Source organism: Arthroderma uncinatum (assembly GCF_011692745.1).
Source record: "Arthroderma uncinatum strain CBS 119779 chromosome Unknown scaffold5, whole genome shotgun sequence".
In the NCBI taxonomy this organism is placed as follows: domain Eukaryota; kingdom Fungi; phylum Ascomycota; class Eurotiomycetes; order Onygenales; family Arthrodermataceae; genus Arthroderma; species Arthroderma uncinatum.
Window position 1 is genome coordinate 108,740 of NW_022983867.1, and position 26,626 is coordinate 135,365.

General features: G+C 48.4%; 8 protein-coding genes across 8 annotated transcripts; 2 read left to right on the plus strand and 6 right to left on the minus strand.

Annotated features, from left to right (window-relative positions):
• Positions 1-1,646: 1,646 nt before the first annotated feature.
• Positions 1,647-2,338, minus strand: GIQ15_06413 (S-phase kinase-associated protein 1A; the record flags this gene model as incomplete). Its single annotated transcript, XM_033553830.1, has 4 exons — positions 1,647-1,820; positions 1,880-2,050; positions 2,107-2,192; positions 2,275-2,338. The coding sequence occupies 4 exons, from the start codon at positions 2,336-2,338 to the stop codon at positions 1,647-1,649; spliced, it is 495 nt and encodes a 164-aa protein (XP_033403345.1).
• Positions 2,339-3,716: 1,378 nt separating this feature from the next.
• GIQ15_06414 (GPI mannosyltransferase 4) lies at positions 3,717-5,563 on the plus strand (the record flags this gene model as incomplete). Its single annotated transcript, XM_033553831.1, has 4 exons — positions 3,717-3,828; positions 3,927-4,309; positions 4,358-4,485; positions 4,534-5,563. The coding sequence occupies 4 exons, from the start codon at positions 3,717-3,719 to the stop codon at positions 5,561-5,563; spliced, it is 1,653 nt and encodes a 550-aa protein (XP_033403346.1).
• Positions 5,564-6,349: 786 nt separating this feature from the next.
• Positions 6,350-9,470, minus strand: GIQ15_06415 (UV excision repair protein; the record flags this gene model as incomplete). The annotated part of the gene is made up of 9 exons (XM_033553832.1): positions 6,350-6,472; positions 6,533-6,997; positions 7,053-7,379; positions 7,436-7,515; positions 8,033-8,164; positions 8,401-8,653; positions 8,697-8,739; positions 8,781-9,353; positions 9,412-9,470. 9 exons carry the CDS (start codon positions 9,468-9,470, stop codon positions 6,350-6,352), a joined length of 2,055 nt encoding a protein of 684 aa, XP_033403347.1.
• Positions 9,471-10,739: 1,269 nt separating this feature from the next.
• GIQ15_06416 (aspartate aminotransferase) lies at positions 10,740-12,038 on the plus strand (the record flags this gene model as incomplete). The annotated part of the gene is made up of 3 exons (XM_033553833.1): positions 10,740-10,772; positions 10,830-11,287; positions 11,354-12,038. The coding sequence occupies 3 exons, from the start codon at positions 10,740-10,742 to the stop codon at positions 12,036-12,038; spliced, it is 1,176 nt and encodes a 391-aa protein (XP_033403348.1).
• A 271-nt stretch (positions 12,039-12,309) lies between these two features.
• GIQ15_06417 (phosphate-repressible phosphate permease) lies at positions 12,310-14,268 on the minus strand (the record flags this gene model as incomplete). The annotated part of the gene is made up of 5 exons (XM_033553834.1): positions 12,310-12,647; positions 12,715-13,482; positions 13,539-13,816; positions 13,873-14,028; positions 14,081-14,268. 5 exons carry the CDS (start codon positions 14,266-14,268, stop codon positions 12,310-12,312), a joined length of 1,728 nt encoding a protein of 575 aa, XP_033403349.1.
• Positions 14,269-15,986: 1,718 nt separating this feature from the next.
• GIQ15_06418 (alpha-ketoglutarate-dependent taurine dioxygenase) lies at positions 15,987-17,218 on the minus strand (the record flags this gene model as incomplete). Its single annotated transcript, XM_033553835.1, has 4 exons — positions 15,987-16,150; positions 16,217-16,591; positions 16,685-17,011; positions 17,077-17,218. The coding sequence occupies 4 exons, from the start codon at positions 17,216-17,218 to the stop codon at positions 15,987-15,989; spliced, it is 1,008 nt and encodes a 335-aa protein (XP_033403350.1).
• A 1,048-nt stretch (positions 17,219-18,266) lies between these two features.
• On the minus strand, positions 18,267-19,784 carry GIQ15_06419 (uncharacterized protein; the record flags this gene model as incomplete). The annotated part of the gene is made up of 1 exon (XM_033553836.1): positions 18,267-19,784. One exon carries the CDS (start codon positions 19,782-19,784, stop codon positions 18,267-18,269), a length of 1,518 nt encoding a protein of 505 aa, XP_033403351.1.
• A 2,636-nt stretch (positions 19,785-22,420) lies between these two features.
• Positions 22,421-26,428, minus strand: GIQ15_06420 (uncharacterized protein; the record flags this gene model as incomplete). Its single annotated transcript, XM_033553837.1, has 6 exons — positions 22,421-22,613; positions 22,666-22,871; positions 23,172-23,316; positions 23,376-23,569; positions 23,916-25,917; positions 26,052-26,428. 6 exons carry the CDS (start codon positions 26,426-26,428, stop codon positions 22,421-22,423), a joined length of 3,117 nt encoding a protein of 1,038 aa, XP_033403352.1.
• Positions 26,429-26,626: the final 198 nt, after the last annotated feature.

The following is a 26,626-nucleotide window of genomic DNA, read 5'->3' on the forward strand; positions in this document are numbered from 1 at the left end:
CGAATACAGCAAGCGAGTCCACTCCACACAAAACTTCGTCTTCACTCTGAACCACCAACTTCGCCTTGTCGCACGCTCAAGACACCAAAGACGCGACAGTCAGAAATCAGTCAAAATGCCTGTAAGTAGAACTCATAGGGTTCCTGGATACGTGCTACTAGCTATGACTGTCCCTGCATACTGACAAGTGCTGTTTTGCCGTCTACAGAGCCAGAAGTCTTTCCGCACCAAGCAGAAGCTTGCCAAAGCCCAGAAGCAGAACAGACCAATCCCACAATGGATTCGGCTGAGAACCGGCAACACGATCAGGTATATTACTCCGTTTGTTTAGTCTTGGTGGTTTCGAGTGATTCGAGGAGTGAAGATGTGAAATGTGTCTGGCCGAGGGATGGTATGAGAGCGATATTTCGAACCGGATGAAGGACTGGATTATTCGACGCTGTCATGGCAAGACGGGATAAGGCTGCATTTTTTTTTCATCGGCTGGACGGAATGAGCCGCACGCACTCGACTATCGAAATGATATTATGGCCTTGACCGGAGATTTCGAAACAACTTGGGCCGGCATACAGGTCCGGCCAGGTCCAGACACAGATCACATCACACATCCTCATGAACCGCGAAACCACATACCCCATCTACCTAATGAACAACCATCTAACCAGTCAAATACAGATACAACGCTAAGCGAAGACATTGGCGCAAGACCCGTCTCGGAATCTAAACGCATCACTCAACCCAACCCAACAAGTTCACGCGACCCTTCTACCTGCGTTGGCACCTTGTTCTCCTCTTCCGTGTTCCCCCTGCCTCCCCCCGACGATCCATCATGGCCTACCATAGCCAACAAAAACCACGCAGCAAAACGTCGTCCATCACGCTCTCGCCTTGTGAATGATTACAGATGGAGACCGGATGGAAATGAGCATGGGAAAATAAATATGCTGGGAAGATTCTGAGAGGATGTGGTTGGTTGTATCATGAGGATAGTTTATGAAGATAAAAAAGGTTAAAATACATTTTCCTCTGTGGCTAAAATTTGTTTGGTCCTGCTACCTTGACTGAGGTTGGCTCTCTTTACTTGGACCTATAGCATATTAGACCACATGCGTAGATAGTATACTGTAAAACAAACGCCTACTTTGGACGAGGAGTAATGATGTAAAAGTCGTAAAACGTTATTTTTACCCTCCGGTGTTTTTTTTTAATAAGATAGAATGCAGCCCATTTCTACGGAGTTGACATAAGATGAGGTAAGGTGAGGAGAGTGAGGGGTAGGAGGAACTTCCGAATGAAAGAAAGTAAATTCATATAGAACAGCCCACGGGGAACCAAACGCCTCTCATATCGCAGGAAACAAAGACATGAAGTAGAAGCAACTGAGCCTTGTGTCCTTTAAAAAAGTAAAAGATTGATGATAGTGCATGTTTTGGAAAGAATGGGGATGCGGAATAAAAAAACAGCACAACCCGGGTAAGGGAATGGCGTTTTAAAGAGAGGCTCGTGTTTCGCGTAGACGTCGTTTTATGCCAGATCAAACCGCGGGGAAGGGGAGATAATGGTGTTACCTTCGGTCAACGACTACCATTCCACTTCCACGGTTAGCACTAGACTTGGAGAAGAAAGAGGCTGGCTGGATTCCGAACTCACTCTTCGGCCCACTCGTTCTCACGGCGGATCTGATCCTCCTCCTCTGGAGTGAAGTCATTTTGGATGTTGAAGGTCTTTCTGATCTCCTCTGGGGACTTTCCCTTGATCATGTTGGCGACGGTCTTGCATCCGACGTCAAGGAGAGCCTTGATATCAAGGTAGTTTGCAGCCTACATCCACGTTAGAAAATAAATTGCGTGTCTGTAGCGCAGACATCGGCGGAACGTACGAGGATGATTTCAAAGAGCATCTCCTGGTCAACCTGCATGAACTTCTGGTCCCACTCGTCGATGTCGGTGGTCTTGCGTCGAGAGTCAACGTCGTCGTCGCCTGTGCTTGGGGGGTCGCCCTTGTGGTGCTCACACCACTCGATAACCTTCTTGAGGACAGACTCGTTGACCTGGGGGGATACATATTAGCAAGGTATCAGGTATAATCGAGCGTCCTTTGACATACATTAGGAATAGGAATGGCTTCTCCAGAGTCACCCAAATCTTCGAGCATGTTCTTTATTAGGATGGAGCGCTCAGCTACCTGGCGTTCTATCGTCTCCGGAGTCAGCACCGTCAAACACAACACCATAACAAGGATGCCTAGACAGGCCGAGGGAGGCGGACAACATACCGATAGTGATCTCGACTCCATCGGAGCTGGTCAATGTAATCTTGCTGGTGGCCGTGGCAGCCATCTTTAACAGAGTCTCGGAGCTGTAACTTGAGCTGTAACTGTCTCTGGAGTCTGAGCTGATGCTTGTTCTATTCACGAGAAGACAGCGGTAATCAGTATGGAAGCTGCGGAAGGATATGCCGGGTGCGGAGGAGGTAGCCCACCAAGTAGAAGCCGGTGGCAGTGATGCGATGCGGTGATGCTATGGAGACAACTCGAGAGAGCAGAGCAGAGCGGGAGCAGGAAAAGATATGGATCTTGACAGCGATATCGAGCAGGCAGAAGTGAAGGTGAAGGTAAACTTGTTGTCCTGGAAGCAGAAGAGAAGGCAGAACCCGCCGCAGTTAAAGCGGGAGGCAGCATCACATGACCACCCAACACAACACTATAGTATAACAGTATATGACACTATAGAGTATAACACTATAGAGTAGAGTATAGAGTATAAGGCTGCGGATAAGGGATAAGTCTATGACGTTATGATGGAAGCCTGCTGTTATTTGTATGGAACAGGCAAACATCAACCATCAACCATTATCTGGCTCTCTACGGAGTATAAAACTTCAGGTAGAAGGCTACTTGCTATCCAAGGGTCATGCCAGCTCAACCATGGGAACTGGTACCAGACAGTCAAATGTTGGTTGTTATATGTCATCCTGATTACCAGTTAACAGCGGTAAGACTGCCCAGTATTATCAATATTATCAATATTATGATATTACGATATCATGACATTATCAATACTTCGTATAAAGACGATTCAGCACTCGTTACAGCCAAGATATCGTTAACCTTTCGGCTGTTCAATAGCGATCCAGGGGCATATCTAGGCTTCGTATCCAGCTGCATCTTGAATGCCAGGTTTTAGATGCTGCATCGCAGAGACAGGATGCTGGCAGGACTGCACTCATACACTCCTTTCATAGTCCTTACTTTGTAGATATAACCGCGGAATCCACCAAGAGCATAAATACGGTGCTCGATCCCCTTGCAAGGATTATTCACGATAGTCCATTTGTATCGATCTCCTTTGAAAAGCTTCCTCCTTGCAATCTGATGTGAGCTGCCCCTGTAATTGGCTGTCATTCTCCTTGGAGATACTTTTTCCTACCTTCATTCAAGAGACGTTTCCTCTCCAATCCTTCGCCGGGTCATAATTACTTCTTCTATCCCTCGTCTTCTTTTCTTCCTCTTCTTTCTCCCCTTCCAGCGCGTCGGTTTTTCTCTCCTCTACCATGCGCGGTCTTTATCGAGTTGAAACTACTCTCTAGATAGAGTCCTTTATCGTCTTTATCTGCTTTATCTGCTTTGACTAGCTGCTGTGGCTTTACAGGCATGGTCACTCTGATGAGCCCGTCGCAGAACAAGAACAGCAGTGCACTCTGAGGCTGGCGGACAAGATGTGGAGGCGAAGAACATATCTGCTGCTCCTGCTGGTGCGCGTCTACTTTGCTCTCTCTCCAAGCTATATTCACCCAGATGAGAACTTCCAGGGCCCGGAGCTGTTTGCTGGTGAGTTCCCCCACCACATATCCTAACCCAGCACCGTTATTACCGTTGTTACTGTTATTACCGTTGTCACCGTTGCTAACTGGTAGCCGTCTCGGTAGGCCGTCTGTTCTCCTATCCGTCGCTGTTGACATGGGAATTCACCTCCGAAAATCCGATACGCAGCATCTTCCCGCTATGGCTCGTCTACGGCCTTCCGATGACGCTGCTCAAGTGGCTGTGGGCAGAGAACGGGAATGGCAACCCGCCGCCGCAACTGATATACTATGTCCTGCGCTTTACCATGTTCCTGCTCAGTCTCATACTGGAGGACTGGGCGATACATGAGCTGGTCCCGAATCCGCGACGGAGGCGACAGGCCGTGGTTCTGGTTGCATCGTCCTATGTCACTTGGACGTACCAGACGCATACGTTCTCCAACTCCCTCGAGACGCTGCTAGTTCTATGGAGTTTGGTCTTGATCCAGCGCATCGTGGAGAATAAGGTACTTCCTACTCTCTCTCTCCCAATGGCTTAAGCTAACAGTTGGCAGCATCGGTCATCCGTCTTTACATGCGCATTCCTCTCTCTTGTCGCTGTCATTGGGGTTTTTAACAGGATTACTTTTCCAGCTTTCATCATGATACCCGCACTTCAATTAGTGCCCCATTTTATTAACAAGTAAGTCTACCTTTATAACTATAATAATGTAAAGACTAATGAATATAGGCCTTTTTCATTCATTTCTCTTGCATTCTTTGGGCTTTTATTTTCCTTCTTCGCCGTTGCAATTGATACCACCTTCTATACCTCCCCCGAGACCTTTTCCGGCTTCATCAGCCACCCAATAATCACTCCTCTCAACAACCTGCTCTACAACTCTGACACATCCAATCTGGCCAGCCATGGCCTACACGCCCGATATCAGCATTTCCTAGTCAACCTCCCACTACTCCTCGGGCCAGCGTACGTCGTATCCATCTGGTCCGTCCTCACCAAGGGAGCGACGTCGCCTACTTTCAACCTGCGAAATATACGTGCATACTCCGCCATATGCGGAGCAGCCGTGATCTCTATATTCCCTCACCAGGAAGCTCGATTCCTGATGCCTTGCGTTCCTCTGCTGCTCACCTGCTTCAGGCCTCCAAGATCACGCACGTTCCTAGCTGCGTGGATACTATTTAACTGTACCCTTGGCGCTCTGATGGGTATATACCATCAAGGTGGCGTGGTTCCAGCACAGGTACACATCCCAGCTCTGCTCGCGGAGTCAGTACCTCCACTAGAAACTCCCGGAGCCAACCGAACAGTGACGGTGTTATGGTGGAAGTCATATTCGCCGCCTCTCTGGCTACTAGGGGATGACGGGAGTGAGTTCTCGATCGTAACGCGAGATCTAAAAGGCATACCGAGGCCAGAATTCCATCAAGAGGCTATAAGGGCAGTACCCAAGTGTGTGGCGGACACGAACCCATTTGAATTCTCGCATGGTGTCCCGAAGATAAAGATAGATGGCGACCTTACGCTCCTCGTTGCGCCTAGGTCGAATCCCTATCTTGATCAATTCATCGTCCCTGACGGCGGCGTCGATGAAGCAGCCGATACCAAACGCGATCTCAGACTACATAAACTGTGGCAGTATGATCGACACATTAACATGGACGATTTTGACCCTGGTGATGATGGGTTAATCGGCGCTTTGACGCAGGTATTTGGCAGATATGGTTTAGCTGTTTGGCTTGTTACTCGACCATGCTAAGTAGTATAGAGACTATAACTATATATGCATGTATGTACAGGCGATAATGTCAAAGTTACGACATTATATTAGGGATTAATGGAATATGACCTTGCCATGCCACTTGAATGTACAAAAAAAAACCTTAAAAGTTTCGTGGTAACTCGTCTTGTTTTTTGTGCTTATGCCAGAGATCCGAACAGGTAGGAAACCGAGTAATCTTCTTTACGTACTTGAGAAATGGATTTTGGCTATTCATGAAACAGCATGCCCAGCAGTGCAGCTTGTGGCGATGATAAGAAATAAGATTGATGGAATAAGCCACAATAGGGGGCCCTTGCGAGCGGAATGAACGAATAACAAGGACGATCCAATTTTCCACAACACCTTAGCAAGAATGGCAAGGAGAACGAGAGGATTAAGATGCAAACTGAAGAAATAGGTAAAAGTAAAATTCCGAATACTGAGTTATACACTGATTTGATTGGCATGGCATTGGTATGTGGCAGCGTGGACGGACGGAGGGGGTGACCGATCATGGGGCGTTATCTTGTTAAAATACATATCTGCGCTATTATCATTTGTGAAGAAGCCTTGAAATTCGTTCCCTTGGGATATCAGGGTTAATATTGGATTCATGTCATTCATTTCATGCCATTTTGAGATTAAAGTATGTAGTTCAAGCCTTTGGGTCGAGTCAGGAGTGATATGATAGAGATGTGTGATGAATGGTTATCTGGACTATTTGACGGGCGCTTAGGGGATGGTGGAATAGGTCAAGAAACAAAGGTGCAGACTCCTTAAAAACTATTGCTGGTCTTCACCTTCGTCGGGCTGGTCAAATAGGAAGTTGGCCGCAAGCTCTTCGTTCTTGTCACATGCGAAGTAGGCCTGGATGACAGAGTCGCGGGGGAAGCCTAATCGGCAAAGCTAAAAGGAAACGAGTCAATATACGCCCGAACAAAATGGGTATAGGTGGATGTATCTTACTCTCTCAATTGCATCTCTCTCCTCCTCCGTTACGCTGATGGATTGAGCCCCTGGGGGAATCTGTGTTTCGTCATCGATATCTTCGCTAAGCAACTGTAGGAACTGCTCTTGGTTTTGGCCAATCAATTGGGCGAGTTGAGGGTTTCCGGCGCCGACCTGCTGAAGGATAGGTTCAAGCATCTGTGGCTGCTGCTGGACGAGCTGACGTAGCTGTTGGAAATGGGGGTTGTTTCGCAAGAATTCCAAATTGCCTAAGCTGCCAGCACCTTCTCCCGCACCGGCACCACGACCACGGCCAGCGCCGCCTCCACCAGCCTGTGCAGCGGCTTGTTCAAAAAGATTTAGAGATTCTTGGACCTGAGAGTCGGTCGCACCACCTGAACCACCGGCAGCTACAGGAGGAGCTTGGGAAGACCCTGCTGGTGGCGCGCTTGGGGGTTCACGCTCGGATTCTTCGGGGATACCCTGAGAAAAATTAGTAATCGGCCCACGCAGAGTGAGGTTGTAGCACAAGACGTACGTTTAGAAGATATTCAATGGCACGATCGGGGTTGAAGAAAGCAGCTCTCATGGCACGGTCGATGTCGCTTCTTGGGAAACCCATGGCCTCCATCTGAGTGATCGCTTCCTGTCCCTGGTTTCCCATAAGAAGGGCGGAGGGGTCATTGAAGGTCGCACCTGAGGCAGCACCGCCAGCAGGCGAGGGAGTGGCCGGAGTCTCTGAGGCGGTAACATTTGCCCGAGCTGGAGCTGAAGGCGTAGCGGGGATTGGAGCAGATGGTGGAGCGGCAGGTGTCTGAGAGGATGAGGACGCCGCTGAGCCTGAGGCAGAGGGTGCAGGTTTTGGCTAGATTATGAGTTAGCAACTAAAACAAAACCGGAGAGATAAGTTGAAGAATATACCTTTGACACCATGCACACTATGAACCCCTTCTCCTCGATGTTGTATGATTCAATAGTGTTGGCATCTTGTAGAATTTTGCCTGTATGTATACGGGGTTAGCTCAGAGCCCAAAATCGAGTTGACCCAAAAAAAAATAAAACCAGCGAAATCGGCAAAAATGGCTACTGGCCTGAATATATTAGTTTCTGCTGTGCCGCATCCCAGCCTTTCTCCTGAGCTATCTTCTCCTTCACCTGTCCGATCTATGGTGGGGGTTAGTAACGCCATCGAAAAAGTACCCCAGAAGCAATATGGCGGGGAACTGACCGTCTCAGAGGGCTCAGCTTCTATCACAAACTTTTGCTGCTTCAAATCCTGTAGTTATAAGAGACACGTTAGCATATTATCTTACCTATATCTAGTTGCAATGCAATCCAAGGAGCCATATAACATACCCTAAAAGTGAGCTTCATCTTTGTGCCACCTCGACCTAGCCAACTGACTAAGTAGTGAGAGATCGTTCACAGAGGTGTAGCAACAGCCGACGCGCAAAGGCGAGCAAGGTAGAGAGCAGTATCAGCAGCAGCACAGGCAGATGATGCCAGAAGGGCCAGCACCAGAGACAGAGAACAGGACAGGCCGCAGTGTGTCGTTGTTGTTGTTTCCTGGAGGGTTTGATGGCGGGAAGGTGAAGCGTTGAACGCAGCGGGCTTCTGCCTTGGTCGCTTCGGGACTAGTGCGGGCAAACACTGCAAATCACCCACTTTGCTTAGTAAGATGATGACTAAAACACGTGACCGAACTTCCCCAGAGCGACCAGACATAGACAGACATCAAGATAGTAAAGACATTAAAGACATCTAGATATAGAGATATCTACTTAGTCGTTTGTTATGTGAAGAATGATTCAATTCTATTCTATGCTCCTCTTCCATCGCTCGCTATCCTACGCCAATAACCAAAAATGCTGTACAACGCCACTAACTCCGGGCTATCAAGTAATTTATCGAATCAGCGCCCCTGGATAACCTTCCCTTCAGGCACATCACATGGTGGTCATGGATGCCAGCCAGCAGCCAGCCGAAACTCTCCTGGCTCTTCACCTCAATTTGCACCTTCGATATCGACGGTTGAGGCCGGTGTCGCCTCGTATTCCTTTCCCCCATGCGTTCCTGCTCAATTTCCCGCCACTCGAAGACTCCCATCATCTGTGACGCGTATTTCTTTGCCCCTGTTACCTGAAAATTCAGTTATAGAGTGCATATTCCATAAAGTTCACACCGGCATTGCGTCTCGGAAGGACAGCTGCAGGTATACCGTTAGACTAAACCTCTAGCGCTAAATTGGGGAATCTGGGGTTCTTACTGGATTGCTTCCTCCATGAAGATGATGTGCCAGAGCTGCTCAAACACCCAGCCGATACTGAAGCTCGTCAAATCATATTCCAGCGCCCAGTTCCGCATCCGAATATAGTCTTCCCGAGATCGGGCCCGGATTCGTTCCCGAGTCACTGCGAACTGTGCGCAGCAGACTCCCCCGATATGTTCTGGGACCTCGTTCCTCGTGACGTTGAAAAGTTGCATGTATATCTCAGGCATCTTGGCCCGCTCATCCTGCCTCTGGATATCTATCTCTGTTGGGTTGAGAGGATTGAGTGAAGTTGGACATCCTGGCTCCCATAGACACCGCAGGTTCACATATCCCTTTCTCTTGACAGCGTCAATCTGCAGTTGCGACAGGACAGTGACCGTCTTGAGGCCCTTGACATCATTATGCCACTGTCTGTTTGCAGAGTGTGTGAATGCTACTATGTCTGGAAGCGAGTCATAGTAGTCAATAATGAAGGTTAGATACACCATTGCTTCACGCCCAACATTCTTTGGTGTGCGAAGGGTATATCTCAAGTCATTATCAACAGAATAAATAAAAGGGACCCAACTGATCTACGCATTAGCCAGAGATACTCCGAGAAGCTCACAGGAAAAGAAATACTCACTTTGGTTCCAGCTTCTTCACCCAGCCAACCCTGTCCCATTTTGTCTTGGGAACAACCATGGCTTGGGAAATGTCTGTGACAGCTTTCCTGGGAGGCGGAGCAACAGGAGTATAGTCATCATAAAAATAAAACAAGTAACCCAAAATCAAGCTGAACAGTACCGCGATTGACAGTATGGTCTTGTTCTTGACAAGCTGGGGCCTGAAACAGCCAGCTGAAAGAGTGGTCATGATAGGCAGACCCCAATGCCCATCAAAAAGAGAGAGGAAGCACTTTTTTTATCCAAGTTTGTCAAGTGAAGAAATTCGATGACAGCCAAAAGATATTCATCTCCACAGGGCAATCAAAGAGGTCGCCACTAGGTACAGCCTAAAATGCGAACAAAGACCTACTTGTCTCCCCATTTCCACGCGAACAGAGGGCTACCCGAGTCAAAACACCCGGTCTAACACCAGTTGGCTGAAGTGTAAGTCAAATTTTTGCGGATACAAGGATAACCGCAGTTAAAACAAGCCAGCAAACATTCTTATCTTGCTTCGACCACCTGTGCTGGTTTCATTTGTACCTACTTACGCATGGCAAAAAGCTGTAGCTGCCAATAGAAGCAGCTGAAACATGGTCAAGGGGGCTGGCTCTTTCAGTGATGTGTTCCACAGGTTTTGTCACCAGAAAACGAGGTAGCAAATCCAATGGTCGTTTTCACAATTACATATGATCTGCAAAGCCAATAATAAGGGGCACTATTGCAGGGGAGGGGGTTCGTTCTCCTTAGTGCAGGGGAGGAAGAAAAAGCAAAGAGATATAAAAATGTCGACCTGTCACTGGTGCTACTCTACACCATAGGAATCGTCTTCGTGTCAGCAGGTTTCTCATACACGTATTCTATATACAGAGTACTCCATGCTTGCGTCGTTCCATGCTCCGAAGAACCTTTAAGGAGTGACTCGGGCTGGAAGAGACAAGTTGGGCGACTTTCGGAGTTCACTCGCTTCTGCGACGCACTGATAGCGTCATCGTCGTCTGAAACCGCCAATGATGTTTAATTCTCGTCGATAAATATGTAAATGCATAGTCTAGAGTCGATGGAATTAAGCTACTCCGGTACAAGCATCCTTCCAGGCTTTCGGGACGCTGACATAAGGAGGCAGGTAGCAGATATCAGGTTTTGCCTCATTTGGTCAAATGGTGTTGTCAGATGACGTTCTTCCCTCCATATACCCCGCGAAATATGTACGTACATAAGGATACAGTTTACTCCTCTGTGGGATACACGGAATCTAGGATCTACGGAATCATAGATTCTAAGCAGAAACATATTAAGAGTAACCATGGTCGTCGTTCAACCTTTTTCCGTGGAGCAGGTACGGTTGGTTACCTTTGATATCAGCTGAGAACATGTATGCTGACATACACACCAGTGGATGGATGAGCATGAGACAACAGCCAAATACAACATTGCAGAGACCTGCTCGGCCTCCATCTCGCTAGATGATTTATGCGCGCTCGCGGGAGGCAGCAAGCCAGAAAACCTATTCAACACATCTACTAAACTTGGATATGGCGCTATCCGAGGCACTGAGGAGCTACGCTCGAACATAGCACGGATGTATTCTGAAGATTCCAATGGTCCATCACCAGAGAACGTGTTGATCACTCCCGGCGCGATTAACGCCAACTTCCTCGTTTTGTATACCTTGGTTCACTCGGGAGATCATGTCATCTGCCACTATCCAACGTATCAACAGCTATACTCTGTACCAGAGTCGTTGGGAGCGGAAGTCACCCCGTGGAAGACCCGGATAGAAGATGAGTGGGAGTTGAATGTTAATGAACTGAGAGGTCTTATCAGGGAAAACACCAAGTTCATCATTCTCAAGTTCGTGTCATTACCTTACTCTTTTTTTTTACTCGTCCAGTGCCAATTGTCTAATCACTACTATAGCAACCCTCAAAACCCTACTGGGAGAACTATTCCTGAAAAGGACCTGAAAGAGATTATCAACATTACCAAGGAAAAGAACATATACGTGTTCTGTGACGAGGTCTATCGACCGCTCTTTCATTCCCTAGACGACAGACCCCCATCTGTCTACTCTCTAGGATACGAACGAGCAATCGTGACAGGATCAACTTCAAAGGCCTATGCTCTCGCCGGAATCAGAGTTGGCTGGATTGTCGCGAGCAAAGAGATAATTGAAAAATGCCTCCACGCTCGTGACTACACTACCATATCCGTCAGCCAGCTAGACGATAAAGTTGCCTCGTTTGCACTTAGCGAAAAATGCACGCCAAGGTTACTTGAACGAAACATGAAGTTGGCAAAGCATAACCTTGACATCCTTGCTGCGTTCGTGGATGAATTCTCGTCGGTGTGTGATTGGTACAAGCCCAAGGCAGGTACGACGGCGTTTGTGCGGTTTTCGAAAAACGGTGCCCCCGTTGATGACGTGAAGTTATGTAAACATCTTCATACCAAGGTTGGAGTGATGTTTGTGCCTGGAGGGCATTGTTTCGGGCCCGAGTTCAAGGGATTTGTGAGGATCGGATATGTATGTGAGACTAAGGATTTGGAGGATGGTCTGGCTCAACTTAGGGTCTTTATGAAGGACCACTTTTCTGAGATATGAGGCTCATGTTTAGAGGTGGGGGCGGCTCTTGTGGTAAATGTGAGGCGGGAATGTGATTCTCTAGATCCTTGACTTGAAACGTATATACAGAGGCTAGTCTTCGAATATTCTGAGATGACGAAGAAGGGTAGATGTAGACATGTTCACATAAGTGAAGCGGAGTAATTAACTAGTGGATAAGGGGTTATATAAATGAATGGCAGTATACAATTAACATGACGTAGGGAGATGGGTTGGGAGCTACCCGGAGGTAACTATCATGAAAAATGGTCTATGCAGCCATGCCAGACCATTGGGGGGCATTGATGATGATAGCCATAAGACAGCCAGAGACAATACCAGCAATAGGCATGGTGACGAACCAGCCAAGGTAAATCCAAGCAATCATACGCCAGTTGACAGCCCTCCAGGTGCCGGAGCAGAATCCAACACCAACAGTGGCACCGGTGATGCACTGGGTAGTGGAGATGGGCAGACCAAGCTGACTTGCGAGAATGACGGTGATGGCGGCGCCGAGCTCCATGGAGAAACCACGACTAGGAGAGTGGAGGGTGAGTCTGTTACCGAGCTGACGCATCATGTTATACCCGTATGTCCAGAGACCGATGGCTGTAGTGCGTGTTGTTAGTAAGTTGTAAGAAGCAGAAGGAGGAAGATAGACGGTTGAGTGACTTACAGATGGCGGCACCTCCAAAGACGAGAATCCAAATTGGGACACCGGCCTTTTTGGCGATGGTGTTGGTATCCCAGACCAAGTAGATGGTGGTCAGGGGGCCGATGGCATTGGAGACATCATTGGATCCGTGAGCGAACGAAGCAGTGGCAGCAGTCAAGACCTGGAGGAAAGAATAAAGATGCTCGGTCTTGTTATCGTAATGCTTGACTTCAGCGTGCATCTTGTCCAGGTCTCCGGTGAGGAAGTTGGTAGCTGGCGAGTCGTGCTGTTCGGAAACGACATCACGGTCAACACCACGGAGGAAGTAGTACTTGGCCTTGAGGAATAGGTTGCGAGGTGTGTACCATGGTCCAAGGGCGGCCTGCTCATGAACCTCGAGAGACTGTTCACCGGCCTTATCGTTGGGGGACACCTCGCTGGAACCGCGCTTGATGCCATCCTCTGAGTTTTGTTTCTCATCCTGAGGAACTGCGTGCTCAACGTCGCCAGTGACACCACCAGTGGTGAGTTCCTCCTTGGTCTTGTGGCCCTTGTAGTAATCTTGGACGACCAAGGCGCCCTCTGGACGAGGTGGGACGGGTCCACGTTTCCATAGGAGAGGACCGTAGATGATTTCCCACCACTTGAGCTGCCAGTCCTCGAGCTGGAGTTTTCGGTATAGGAACGGCAGGAAGAAGATTCCGTATAGGAGCACGACACCACCAGCAACACCAAAGATGGCACCGAGGACCTGTCCAGTGCTAAGTTTGTCGAGTTTCAAGCTTGGTGCTGATATATGCGTTAGTTTAGGGTCATAGAATGACGATAGAAGAATGAGGACTAACCTCCTTTGAAAACGATGACCATGGTCAGGATACCAGAGGTGACGGCAAAGTAAAGAGGGACCATCATGAAACCAGCACGTAGCGGGCGTTTACGCTCGAGCACACCATACTTGGTGATGAGGAAGACAACGATGGCGAATCCACCGGCGATGGCAGGTGCAATGAACCAGGCGCTGACGATGCCAGCAACACCCTTTCCATCGTTGTAAGCCCACTGGATGCCATCTGTGCCCAGAGTCGCGATGCCGACACCGATGATAGCACCGACGATGGAGTGACTGCATCCAAGCCGTTAATATATGCATGCAGTTCAGCCCGTCGTGCTATGACTTACGTAGTTGAGACCGGCATACCAAACTTGGTCGCAACGGTCAGCCAGGTAGAAGATCCAACCAGAGCACACATCATTCCCAACATGAGAACGGCCGGCTGATCCTTGAACTTGGAGGTCGAGATGATACCATTTCGGATGGTATCTGACACGCGGGATCTTCACAGCCGTTAGATCAATAGCCGTAGTTATCAAGTATATAAAAACGTACCCAACGAGAACGGCACCACCAAATTCCATGACGGTAGCGATCATCATGGCCTGCATCATGGTCAGGGACCGTGACGAGACGGAGGTCGCAAACGAGTTGGCGACATCGTTGGCACCGATATTCCAGGCATCGAGGAAGGCGAAGATGATGCCGATGGCGAAGACGTAGTCAAACTGGTGAAGAACCATGGCTGCGGTGTTGAGAGGTCTCCTTCCTTGAGATGTTCAGATACGTGCGAGGACCAGGATAGCCCGTAGATTGATATATATGGGCTCCCGTATATACTTTATATGTAATACGGGGGTAGCATGGGCTGCCTCGCTAACCGCCATCCTGGGCCTAGGATGTCCAGGGCAACAAGCCCAAGGAAAAGCCTGAGAAAAGGCATGGAAAAGGCATAAAAAGCGTCCAGGGAGTCCGCCCCGGGCCTAAGTATAGTATCAACACGTGCCGGGAGTAAGGTCTTGGCCGCCAAGAGCGCGGAGCCAAGCCATGTGCCAAGCGGGCGGAAGGACGTGGGCGGGCCTTGGCGTCATCCTGCCAAGCGCGTCGCCGGGACCACACGCGTGAAGCGCCTGCCGCACGTGCAGAGGGCCTTCACCACTTTCCGCAGGCCTTGATAAATTGCGACATCGCGTCTTCCGCCCTTCATTCGCTCTCTCTCTCCGTCTGTTGCTTGCTCCTCGTCTTGTCTAGCTTTGTTGTCCTCGATAGTCCATGGCAAGGTCTCATGCGCCGTCTCATGCGCCGTCCTGATGGTACCTCAAGGCGTACTCGGCCTCGGTGGCGGCCAATATCATAACTTGGCTCGGACGTCGTCCTGGAGCATCGTCCATCTTCCAAGGTTATGAGAGAGCGAGAGAGAGAGAGAGAGAGAAAGAGGCAGTAAAGAGGCAGTTGAGAGCTTATCTAATCCGGAGCGGAGATAAGATGCTCCATTATCGAAGTATGTGGTCCACCAGTTCATCACAGTTCGTGGGATGCAATATCCATCGAGATATCAACCTCGTCCAAATGCACTCACTGTTGTATGCTTGTTAAAAGGCTCGCAAGGATGGTAGCTGCATATCGCTAACCATTGTCAGAATCCTTCGCCAATAAAACATTTCCTTGCCTAGTCGACTCTATGGCAGCCAGTCATCGTCTGTCTCCGAGGAAGTATTTACCACCCCTGGGTCCGAGGAACTACTTATTTGGACGGGTGCCACACGAACTTTATGCAGTGCGGAGCTGGGGACACGTTGGGCTTACTTTTTACGGGTCTGACCCTGCTCCGATGCAGACATGGGTCAGCAAAAAAGAGGGTGCGCGGCAACGACGCCGATATCTGAGCTATCGAACGTTCCGGCTAGCAGTAGCAAGGTCATAGCTCTATCTCTTTGTCTCCAAGACAAGTTTGATGCTGACGAGGCGGAATCGGATCGATGATGCTCGTTCGACCCTGGGATATACCCTTGGCAGAGGCTGTCGACTTACGTACTTGGCTTTACGAGATCGTTTGCATGGTTTTTGCTGCCTCGAGGGTGGAATGCCTGAATCGACCGCTGTCTAGACGCCAAATATCATTAACTGATACCTGGACTGTGCTAATGTCAGGGGTTCCATGCAATGTCTGGTTATGGTCATGGATAACCTAATAGGCTATAAGAATGTACAAAAACGGCACTGTGATATATTCTTCGTGTTGAGACGAAACTAACTTAGAGTAGCCTCCGTTGACATATAATTTCTGCAGTTTTGCTCAAAACTCAAATCATGGGTGAATATTGGTCGTGTGATAATGTGGGGGATCGTCAGCAAGGCCCTATGGCCTCTTGTTATCGGGAAACGGCAGAAGATGCACGAGAAAAGCGCGAGACAAGAAGACAAAGCCAGTATCGATTCTTGTGCCACCGCCGTTTCCATCTTAGAGGGCCTCGACGGGCTCTCCCAACGCTTCCCTCCGAGATTTGCTGTTTGCATCAAAGTATGGTTTCTCCCCTACACCAACAGCACGAACGCCATACCTGTCCTCTCTACCCTCGAGATCGAAGGTTGCAGTGTGGAACACGCAACGGTTGTCCCAGATAGCTGTACAAACACGGCAGGTCAGCGGGATATACGAAAGCCAAACAAACGGGATATCAATCTACTCACCCATGTCATTTGCATTCCTCCACTTGAAACGGACCTGGAGATCGTTATTCTCGTTAATCAGCCTCAAAAACCAGTCAAGCAGGGCCTTGCTTTCGCTTTCAGTCACGCCGTTGATCTTCTGCACGTGGAATCCTGCAGAGTAGATGCTCTTCCATCCCGTTACTGGGTTTGTGCGTACAACGGGGTGGATCGAGGAGAAGTTTGATCCAACGTTCTCTGGCGCCCCGCGCTGGCCGTCGAAGAGCTTGAACTTGCCCGTAGCAGCGACCTTGTTGTAGCCAGGCTGTGCGCAGGTGGCGGTCAGGGTTTCAAGGAAGCGCTGGTAGGGTTTGCTAATGCGGTCATACAGCTCGTATCCTGATGCCCAAAGGGTGTCTAGAGAGGAAAGTTAGCGACAGCCCATGCTTGTTTTCTCTTTTATACCCAAGCTTATTCTCTTTTATTATTATTAAAAATGTGGCGTCTCACCTCCTCCCGTCTTCGGAACTTCGGTCAGCCTCAGAGTAGTGTACTCTGCCGGCACTGGCTCAAAGGCAACATCAGAGTGCCAGTGAGCAGAGCTCTGTTTCTTTGGAATAGAGACGGAGTAGTCGATTGAACGCAGCTTGTTGTCCTGCGCGGCGCTGATAGTGTTGATTTCAGGGTCGTTGTCTCCTTGTTCGAAGATGGGATGGATCGACAGGCGGCTCGTCGGGGGCTTCCCTGTCAATTCGCCCAGGCGCTGCATCAATTCTTTTTGATCGGTGTTACTTAGACCATCCTGCGCGCGGAAAAAGACAACTCCACGCTCAGAGACTATATGGTGGCGCGAAACAGTTAGCTACGATCTCCTTAGGTCAAGTCCAAAGGTATTCACATACTGAGGATCGCTAGGTCACGGAGCAGCTCGTCAGCGTTTGGTGCCTTGATCCAATCTGTCAACTTGGCTTTTGGAAATTCAGTCCCAATGATGGGTGTTACATCCTCTCTTTCGTATTGGTCGAGTGCTCCAGTTCGTTGCATTGGCTTCAAGGGAGATGACGCCGTCGTGCTACTGGCTACCGCAGGAGACATCTTCTTTGCTCTTCTCTTTTAAGGGTCTGATCGACGATGCAATGATATATAGTGAGAGTGAGGTCGTATAATAGATGAGTATAGCTGTGAGGTATCATGAGATGTCTCTCGACAGTACGTGGGTTTTTCGATCTATATACCATACATTTGCTCGAAGTCGGTTCTCTACCCTCACCCACTTAATATCTCTCCCGATTCTGGCGAAACACTTGCCCGGCGCTTTCTGGGCAGGATAACTTACTCAAAATCCCCATCCGGAATGCATCTGGTGCTTTACTTCTACGCTCAACAGCCACAAAGAAATAATACGAAGCTCATATGCAACCTCAGAATGTCCATATTCGGCGTATTTCAGCAAACGTGGCATATTCCCCTATAAAGTTGATACTCGGCGTATTATTTACAGGGAATCAGACATAGCCCCAGGAAATGCCAATATTCGGCGGATTCAAACAGCCTTCTAAAGACCCAAGAAAGTTTAAGCAACTGCGTGAACCCTTCTTGGACTGTGTTATGAATGGCTACTCTGTCGGTACTAGATAGCCCGAACCTCTTATACGGGTTATGACTATGGAGGCTTATCCTGGTTAAGCTGCAACGTGGAGGGCCCTCTTGGGTGCATTGATAGAACACGATACCCTGGTCCTCTACATCTGCACCCTCACTCGATTCCTCGACTCAGGCCTAGACTGATGCATCTTGACTCGCTTGCTTGGCCTAGGCAGTAATATATGCATTCTGGCTTGCCTACCCGACATATACCGAGATCTTGGTAGATGCATCAGGGGTCGCACGAGCAGGGGCGACGCCCGCGGAGTTCCTCGGGGAGAGAACATCGACTTGGCAATTATATGACGATTTATGATCATCTATAGCTCACATTTTCGGCATTATGCATGTTTTGTATAACTTTAATGTATGCGATTACGTGTATGATCCGACTATCAAAAGGGGGTGAGGGAAGGTAAACCATCTATAACTACTCACAACAATCTAACTATAGGGCTGATCTCATTTTAACCATCTTCTTGACATTTTTTATCACTAATGGGAGTCGTGTGAACGTATCGCCCCTTTCATCCTGAGCCTCGAGTCTCTCCTGTGTCTGCACGGCCTGAATCATGGCCGGCGTGATAATTTCGGATCCAAGCTTATTTTGAGCTGACTGTTGGCCTTGCGGTAACCCTAGTGAGTTGCATAGGCGGTTCAGTATGTGCTCGCTAACTTGAACTACAATCGAAATTTCTAGTTCCATCCCCACGTAAGGCTGGAAGGAGCCGAGCTTTAGTCCCGGGAACAGCCGGGACTTATCGTTGAGTATTGGGTCAGTAAGGTTGGGGAAGAGTAAGAAGTCGTGAAGATCGGTGAAGAATAGGACGAAAAGCCGAGCTAGGCGAAGATAACACGAAATGGTGTGCAGCATCGTCGAGGTATCTATCTGAGGCCCACTACCGGTCGTACCAGGCGAATGCTGACTATTACTACCACTAGAGCTCAGAATACTCTTCGGAGTAGCTAGCATATCCAAGAAGGGCTGGGACAAAAGGTCTGAGAAATCGTGTATCGCCATAGGGTCACTTAAAAAGGGTGATTCTAAGTCCGGGACCGGCTCGCCAGCTGAATCTGGAGAAGAGGAGCCTAAGATATCATCTCCGGGAGCTGGCGTTTGTATAAACTGATCAGCCAGCTCTGTGAGTTGTCGTGCGGTCTCCATTATCTCATGGATGGGGTAACTGCGCAATAGAGTGAGTAGGCTCTGCTTATCCCTGCTGGTACAGCTTCTCATCCTTTTAAGCTGTCGAAGTTGATTATATTGTGCAAGTCCTAGATCAGTGAGCCTTCGAACACAGTCGTCTGCGTTTTCCTCGGCCATTGCAATGTCCCCTGAAGTATGTGCGTTGGAACCACCCGCAAACGATATGGGTTTGTCCTGGACCACACTTTCCGGAGAAAAAACTTGTCCGTTGAAGTCGATACTGGAATCTTCAAATGTCGGGTTTTTGCTATTAAAAAGGGGCATCATATCAAGCTTCAATTGGGACCCGCTCAAATGAAGATCTTCAAAGGTCCCCGAATCCTCTGCTAGGATATCCATGTTGGGTCCATGTGTGGATATATCATTATACAAGACCGAGCTGGGAGGTTGCGGGGATTTGGGGGATGGCCACACGTTGGTATTACGAGGGCTGCTTCGCGGGCTATTCCTTGCCTCTTTGTTGGACACGGCGGCGGACGGGGTAGCAGATTTTTGTCCTGTTCCTGATCGTGCTGGTCGGCCTAGGCGATTGGGGGGGCTATAGATACATTGAACAGCCGCACGACGACAGCGATCACATTTACCGCCGGCTTCTGTGCTCTCTGACCGGAGACACCGTAGCTTGTGCGCATGGCACCTGTCACAGGCTAACCGTAGGCGAGAAGATTCAGGCGAGTACGATGTTTGTAAGGCCTTCCGTTTCTGTGCCTGTACACCTCCAGCAGCTCCCTTTGCTGTAGGGGCATCGTCTTCTAGCATTGTGGATCGATGTGAAAGGTGGGAGTCTAGACGAAGAGGCTATGACAGAATTGAGCCTGTATAGAGCGCCGATTGTGGTCAAAGGATGGTATTAAAGAGCCCAGTGGAAATAGTAGACGCTCCTTGCTGACGGGTAAAGTAATATATAAGTGAGAAGGTTTCTGGGTCGCAGTATACTCCGTACTTGCATCCTTAGTTATGCTCTATCTTGAATGCATGACCGGGTACTTCGTAGAATCTACCATCGTAAGAACCATGCACGGGAGCTAATGGCAACTACCGAAAGTAGAAGACGGTAGCGAAGGACCAGATGGTATAAATGGAAAGGCTCGCAGCAGCCAAGAGAGGAGAGGGCCATAGTCTCGGTGCTTTCTTCCTGCTAGCAATGGGCTGGCTGTGTGCATAAAATGCCATGCTTCCGCGAGAGTCAATTTCACCCCTGTCCCTGCGACAATTTTGAGATATTATACGAGACATCATTAGCCTTGATTAGCTGGTAAGCAATAACATCAGGAAATGGTTAATTATTTGGTTCTGCCTACCCAAACCCCCACGGATTTGAACCGCTCATCCTGCTCTTCATTTAGCCACGTATCGACCATACTCATATATCAAATATGTTTCAGGTATGGGGGGTAGCCGGTAAAACATAGTCAGCCTCGTAGCCTAATTGAGAACTGAGAGCTGAAGCCGGTATATCGAGGACGTGGCAAACACCCTTCAGCATGTTTACACGGTATTTCTTACCGGCTTGATGCGGCTGATTCGTGCTTTGGTTTGATAGAAATGCTGAGCGTGGCGTACAGGCTGGAGTGAGGTGTACGAACAGGGCCCTGCAGGCGAGTTCTTGAGTTTCTGGGTATACATTCATTGGATGGAAGCCAGGGCGTGTGGGATTGGCTTTAGGAATCCGAGGAAAGCTGCCTGGCTTAACGGTCAATCTCTATACGCCTTTGCGGTGCAGTCTCAGTTACTTAGCTGTTGATTGCCTCTCCTCCCCCTCCCTCCCTTCTTATCTCCTCCCTATTTATCGTATAGGGTGGGTCTAGCTGAGATGCAAGCTCGAGTCGCGCCTCATCCAGGTATAAGAAGCAAGTCGGGGTAAGCATTCTGGACAGGGTTGTCGAGCCTCTTGGATCTCGCCAATTTAGACCCGGATAACCAGCGGGATCCTCGAGTAGTTTCCGCCCTCTTGGCCCTAACTAGCTATAACTGTATATCAACTGGCCGTACGGAGCATGGATACAGGCGCGCATAAAACGGACCAGGGTATCTTCTCTCTTATGCTCGGGGATCTGGGTACGAGGGATGGCTATAATTCCGCTATTATTGTGGATGTGGCGGCAACAGGGGTTCATTTGAGCTTAATAGATATAAAAACATAGGATCAACTTCCTAATATCTAGTGGATGTCGGGTTGAAGCTGATACTAAGCAAACACGGCTGGAAGTATACAGACATACAAACACAGACATATAAAACTCAACGAACGTTTCCCCGGAACGCCTTGCTAAACCCACGCATAGCCCGTAATAGGCTACAAATACCCACACAATAGATAACCCTGGCACCATCGTGGCCTCGGGCCCAGTTGATCGCTAGTGCTTATGGAGGCTCAAAGATCCCCCGGGCTTCACTCTTGGGGAGGCGTTGGGAGGCGGGTGCAGGCAGGGCAGAGCCCACGCCATTTGATCTTTTTATCCATGACGATGAGGAGGTTGCAGAATGGGAATTTGTGACAGAATTTTCTTTCGACCCGGATACGATGGCCACATTTAATATAGAATGTGCCGTGGGACCAGCACATCGTGTTGTCTGCGCTTATTTTAGTGATGTTTTATAACTCCGTCGTGAGGCTCTCGTATGGCATATTCTGTGCTACGAAACTAACAGGGGTTGACATACCTTTCTGCTTCAGACTGAAGTTAGTATATGTAGATGAAACTCTTGACAAGCTGTTTTTAAAGAGGCCGCGTAATAGGTATTGATGGTGTTAGGAGTGTATGATTTTGGATAGGAGTACGATGTGGTGGCAGTCGACGGAGGATGTCCTTATAAACTTGGAGAAAAAGAGAAAAACTCAACTTTGGTCACGGAAGAGCAAGTCATTAGGCCGTGGACCAAGGATAGAGATCGAAGGCGTTCCATGGAAGATATAGCAGCTCTACAAGGTATTATTGACGGTCAAAAGAGCTCCAAATAGAGTGTAGAAACCTATCAAAATATAAAGAAATACCCATCATGGAGTATCCATCATGGAGAATGCATCAGTTAGAACATAGGCAGGCCATTTTGAGAGTAATAATAATCTTAAAGGGCATTCCATATTGCCAGTCTATCAAGAATGGTGGCAACTCGCAGAGTCATTTTGTGGTATACCTAGTTAACCATGGTTATACACTGACCAGTTAAAAAGCCTCCCAACGCTCTGTTCCTGCAGGGTACAGGTTACTATTTTCATGTTTTAGGGAACATGGCCTGTTAGCTGAATAGGAGGTGAGTTGACGTAATAGAGTATTTATGCATGGTGGTGTTGGAATAATAGTAATACAGGGCTCACTTCATGTAACCAATCGCGAGCAACTTTAAGGGATAACTAACAATTCCAAGACGTGGTTTAGAATAGTTTTAGCTCCCTATGGCGCGATGTCGCTCCGCCGCTCCGGCTTCAATTTTCTTGATCCCTCGACAAGTTCGCCTGATGATATACCGCCCCCCTTCCTCGTATACATGGTCAAATCATGGAAGTGCGTTCTATCAGCAGGGAACGTGTGTCGATCATAAAAATTACCAAGGAGATTTCGAACGCGGGAAGACGCGGGATCAGGCCTATATATTGTTAGTATTAGATTTTTTGAAGGGTTATGGATGGAGGACTCACAAGTGGGCATCCTCACTTGCATTAGCATCCCAGAAAATCATAGCCGGTCGAGCAATGTCAGTTATTATCTGTCTAACAGGAATGTCTGGGCAGCACGAAATCACCACGGTCCTGCTGTCGACCATGAGGAAGCCTACAGGATCCTCAACTGTACTGATTTCGAAATCCGAGAGTACCATGGAATCAACAGAGGAATATGCGGGGTTCTGGGCGAAGCATCTAATATATTCGCAACCTTCTAGTTTCTTCATAATCCTTCGCAGTGTTCGGATTAGTCCATGTTGAAATGACGACCTTTCCCTTAGAACTTCTGCCAAAGGATCACTCGGATCCCCGTCGCTTGCGGAAATTGAGCCACATCCAAATGCGACTATCTTGTTAATTTCAAAGTCCAGAGGGAAGTCTATCTTTTTCAGGAGCTTGATCAATCCCTTGCAGGTTTTGCTAACCTCCCATCGAGTCAAGCTCTGCCTGAACGCCTTTTTGGCATCACCATAATCACTCACTGGACCCATTGGTATAAACTCTTTTGTTTCCTTATCACGTAAAGCGAGGTCATGGTATATCTTGAGGTTGCAGTATGCTAAACGACCGGTTCCTAGGTACCGTTGAAAGTGCTGCACTGATTGGTAGTAAATGCGAGGCTTTCGACTATTCGACAGGTTACCGATTAAGGATCTAATAGCGCCGGGGAAAGGATATAAACGTACGTAACGTATTCGACTGCACTCTGTGTATTCCCTACTTCTCGGGTTATACCCTCCTCAACCTCGAACTCAACCAGCTCCCCGTTAAGCCCCCTAACTAATATTGTCTGGCCTCCTCGTAGGCCCCACCTGAGTTGCTCGTGAATCTCTCGCAAAACAGCTTTCGTAAAGAAGGGGACTCCGGCGTCATATAAATACTGGATTCTCGAGCTTACCTCAATTAGTTCCTCGTTGGGGGCCTCCATTTTGGATTTCTCTCGACAGCATTTCCCACATGGCCGTTGTTTTGTTGTTTTCTGCGAGACAGTTCATGCTCTGTATACCTCGAATGTCAGCCAGGAAGTAGCAAGTTATACATGTTATGGTAGGAGGTAGCTGCGGAGGGAATGTTTTTTTTTTGTATGAGCAGTTGCTACCTTGCCATATCATGTGATATGACTGCATTTCTTTGCTGTGATTCCCATACAACAGCTAACTTATACACTGTATACCAAATACACGAGCACTTTCGTCACAATCAGGGCATTAAATAATGTTTATTACCTGCTGATCGTCAAACTGTAACCCCATGGTTGTTAGACCTAAGCGTGTTGCCATGTTACTGTTTGTAGACGGATCTAGCAGTTTGGGTACTTCTTGATTCCAGAACTTCTGTCTCTGTATCCAGGTTTCATCAAAATCAGCCCAGGACCAAAAACGGTCTTTATCAGGGTCTCCAGATGGCTGGTCGGATCGGATTTCCACGGCTTGGAAGTTATCCCATTTGGATCGCCATTTGGCGAAGAGGTCTGCACCTGGTGGATAAATCCCGCCCTCTCTAGGGGTATTTTGCGAATACTCCAAAACTTTGAACAGTTGTTCTGTGATTTTGGCCCATATCATGATGTCCGGTATCTGGCAACACATCCGAATGTATGTTGGGTTCAGCAATGGAGGATTCTCCAACGGTAGAGGGTTATGAAAATGCGCATCGAGAAAAGACCAGCAGAATTGACCCAAGGACCAGCTATAGGCAGATGGAAATTCGCTCTGGCCGTACCTTTTGAGGGTCTGAACGTCATGGTTATCTATCCTCATGATACCACTCCCTATAACATTACCATTATCCCCTTCTATCCCAAGAGCCTTTAGAAGTAGAGAGTAGACAGCCCTCTGGTCTTGAAATAAATATCCATGGGTCTGCTTTAATCTATCCCAGGCAATTTTGAGTTTTGATTCAGTTCCTCGTAGACGAGTCGAGGAAAGGAGAAGATATTCCAGAACCTGTCGTTTCATATCCTGGAATGGAATTGAGTCGGTCGATTCTGGACGTGACGTAGATGATATGGTGGATAATGAATGATATAATTCTCGTATCGCGCACTTCTCTTTCTGAGACATTCCCGATGCTGTAATAATATTGGTGGTGTCCGAATGAGGGAACATTCTTGCGTTAGTCCAAGGCACCAACCATTCTTCACCTGACGACGGGGGTCCCAAGAAAATGGCACACGTAGCCACAAGTTCATACGAGTTTAACTGCCCCGGGTGATGTCTTAGGATGACGGGGTATTCCCAACCATTCAACAAGAATAACGAATCATTTCCAATTTCATATGCCGGCTCTAGGACAACTATGCGAAAAAGCCCACGGGCTCCCATATCCTTAACCAGGACTTTATGGTAAGAGGGTAAGGACATGATCGTTTCTGGTATACCGCAAAGTTTGATAGCCGGAATTGTCATAGCGCCCGTATTGACATCTATCTCTGCTTCAGTGTCCGTATCGAATATATTTTCGAATACAACGCGTGCGGCCGTGTTGCCAACCAGGCCTCCCATAGAGGTAAAGTAATTTTCATCGGGAACTCGTAGTGTCAGTTTCTGGGACCAGTCTGGCACCCATGATGGCATATCGAGGCGCTTTTTGTATATTCCAGCAAGACTAAGGGTATCAAAGGCAGAGCAGTTCTTGACAAGGTATGCTGAAATTCCGGTATAAACGGCCTCGACCGAGAGTCTGTAGTCCGGGGTGATATGCTTCTTGTCCAGTAAACTGAGTAGCCCGAAGACCTTGTCACGGGGATCTGAGCATTTATAAATTGAACTGTGGAGTAGCATCCGAAGTACATTATTGTTATTTGCTTCAGACCACAAATTAGCCTTGTTGAGCCAGGCAGGGTCAAACGCCATGAGGACATGAAGAGTTTGTGCGCATCTTGGCCATAGGATGGAACGTTTCCCATATATTATCCATAGCGTCTGGGCCAACAGCATCTCCGACATGATCCATAACCTATAGAAGAATGGTCGGCGGAAAAGAGCATGTAATTCCTTTTTGGATTCGATATCAGCCATAATAATTTCGTTAGGCGTGGATAGCCTTGGCCGTATTAACTTTTCCATGCAAGTGAGAGCCTGACCGGCTGATTCGGAGGGAGTGTCGATATATGTAATGACATTTAATGCACTGGAGTAGATATTCCGCATCAAGGCAGTCTGTTGGTTTTTGTCTTCAGCGTCGGCCAGATCAATGCACAGAGCGTCCACCCAAACCCGCTGAGCGCTATAACGTCGAACGAACCGGAGTGCTTCGAGACAGTTACGGGGAACAAAATGACGTCCCAGTAAGGTCCGATATACACGGGATATCTCATCGAGCCTTCACAGGATTCCCAGCAGTACGTAATAGCATCATACACGCCCTGGCCAGATCCCATCTCCCTAATTTCAAACTCGGCATGGATCGGTGCATCATGCTGCCTAGGGCTCAGCCGCAAGAGTCGAAATCCGTTTGGAGAGGGAGTTTGGGGGAGTTTCTGGTGTTGCTGTCCTAGGCTGTGCTGACCTGTCTCCCTGTTCCGTTTAGGCGGAAGCCTGACACCGCTATACTCGGTGACAGAAGGCCAGGTGAGGTTCATCCGAGACGAGCTGCCCAGTGGCGGTAGTAAAATGGGAGACGAAGCCTTCGGGACGACCTCTGCCATCGGCATTGCCTTGCAGCATTTGCAGTAGGCGGCGTCATAGGCCTGAACAACATCAGGATGTCGACAGAAGCGCTCATGCCAGCGTAACATGGTGTCGCCCGTAACTGATATGATATCGTCTATGCAGACACCAGCTGTGCCTACAAGACACGTCTCTCATAGCTTCCATAGCTTCCATAGCTTCCACAGCACTCATGGCGTCTGGAGGCAGGTTCCGGTCTCTCCATTCACCTTCCTACACAACTTCAACCCTTAACCCATAACCCTTAACCTTCAACCGCTAGTCAA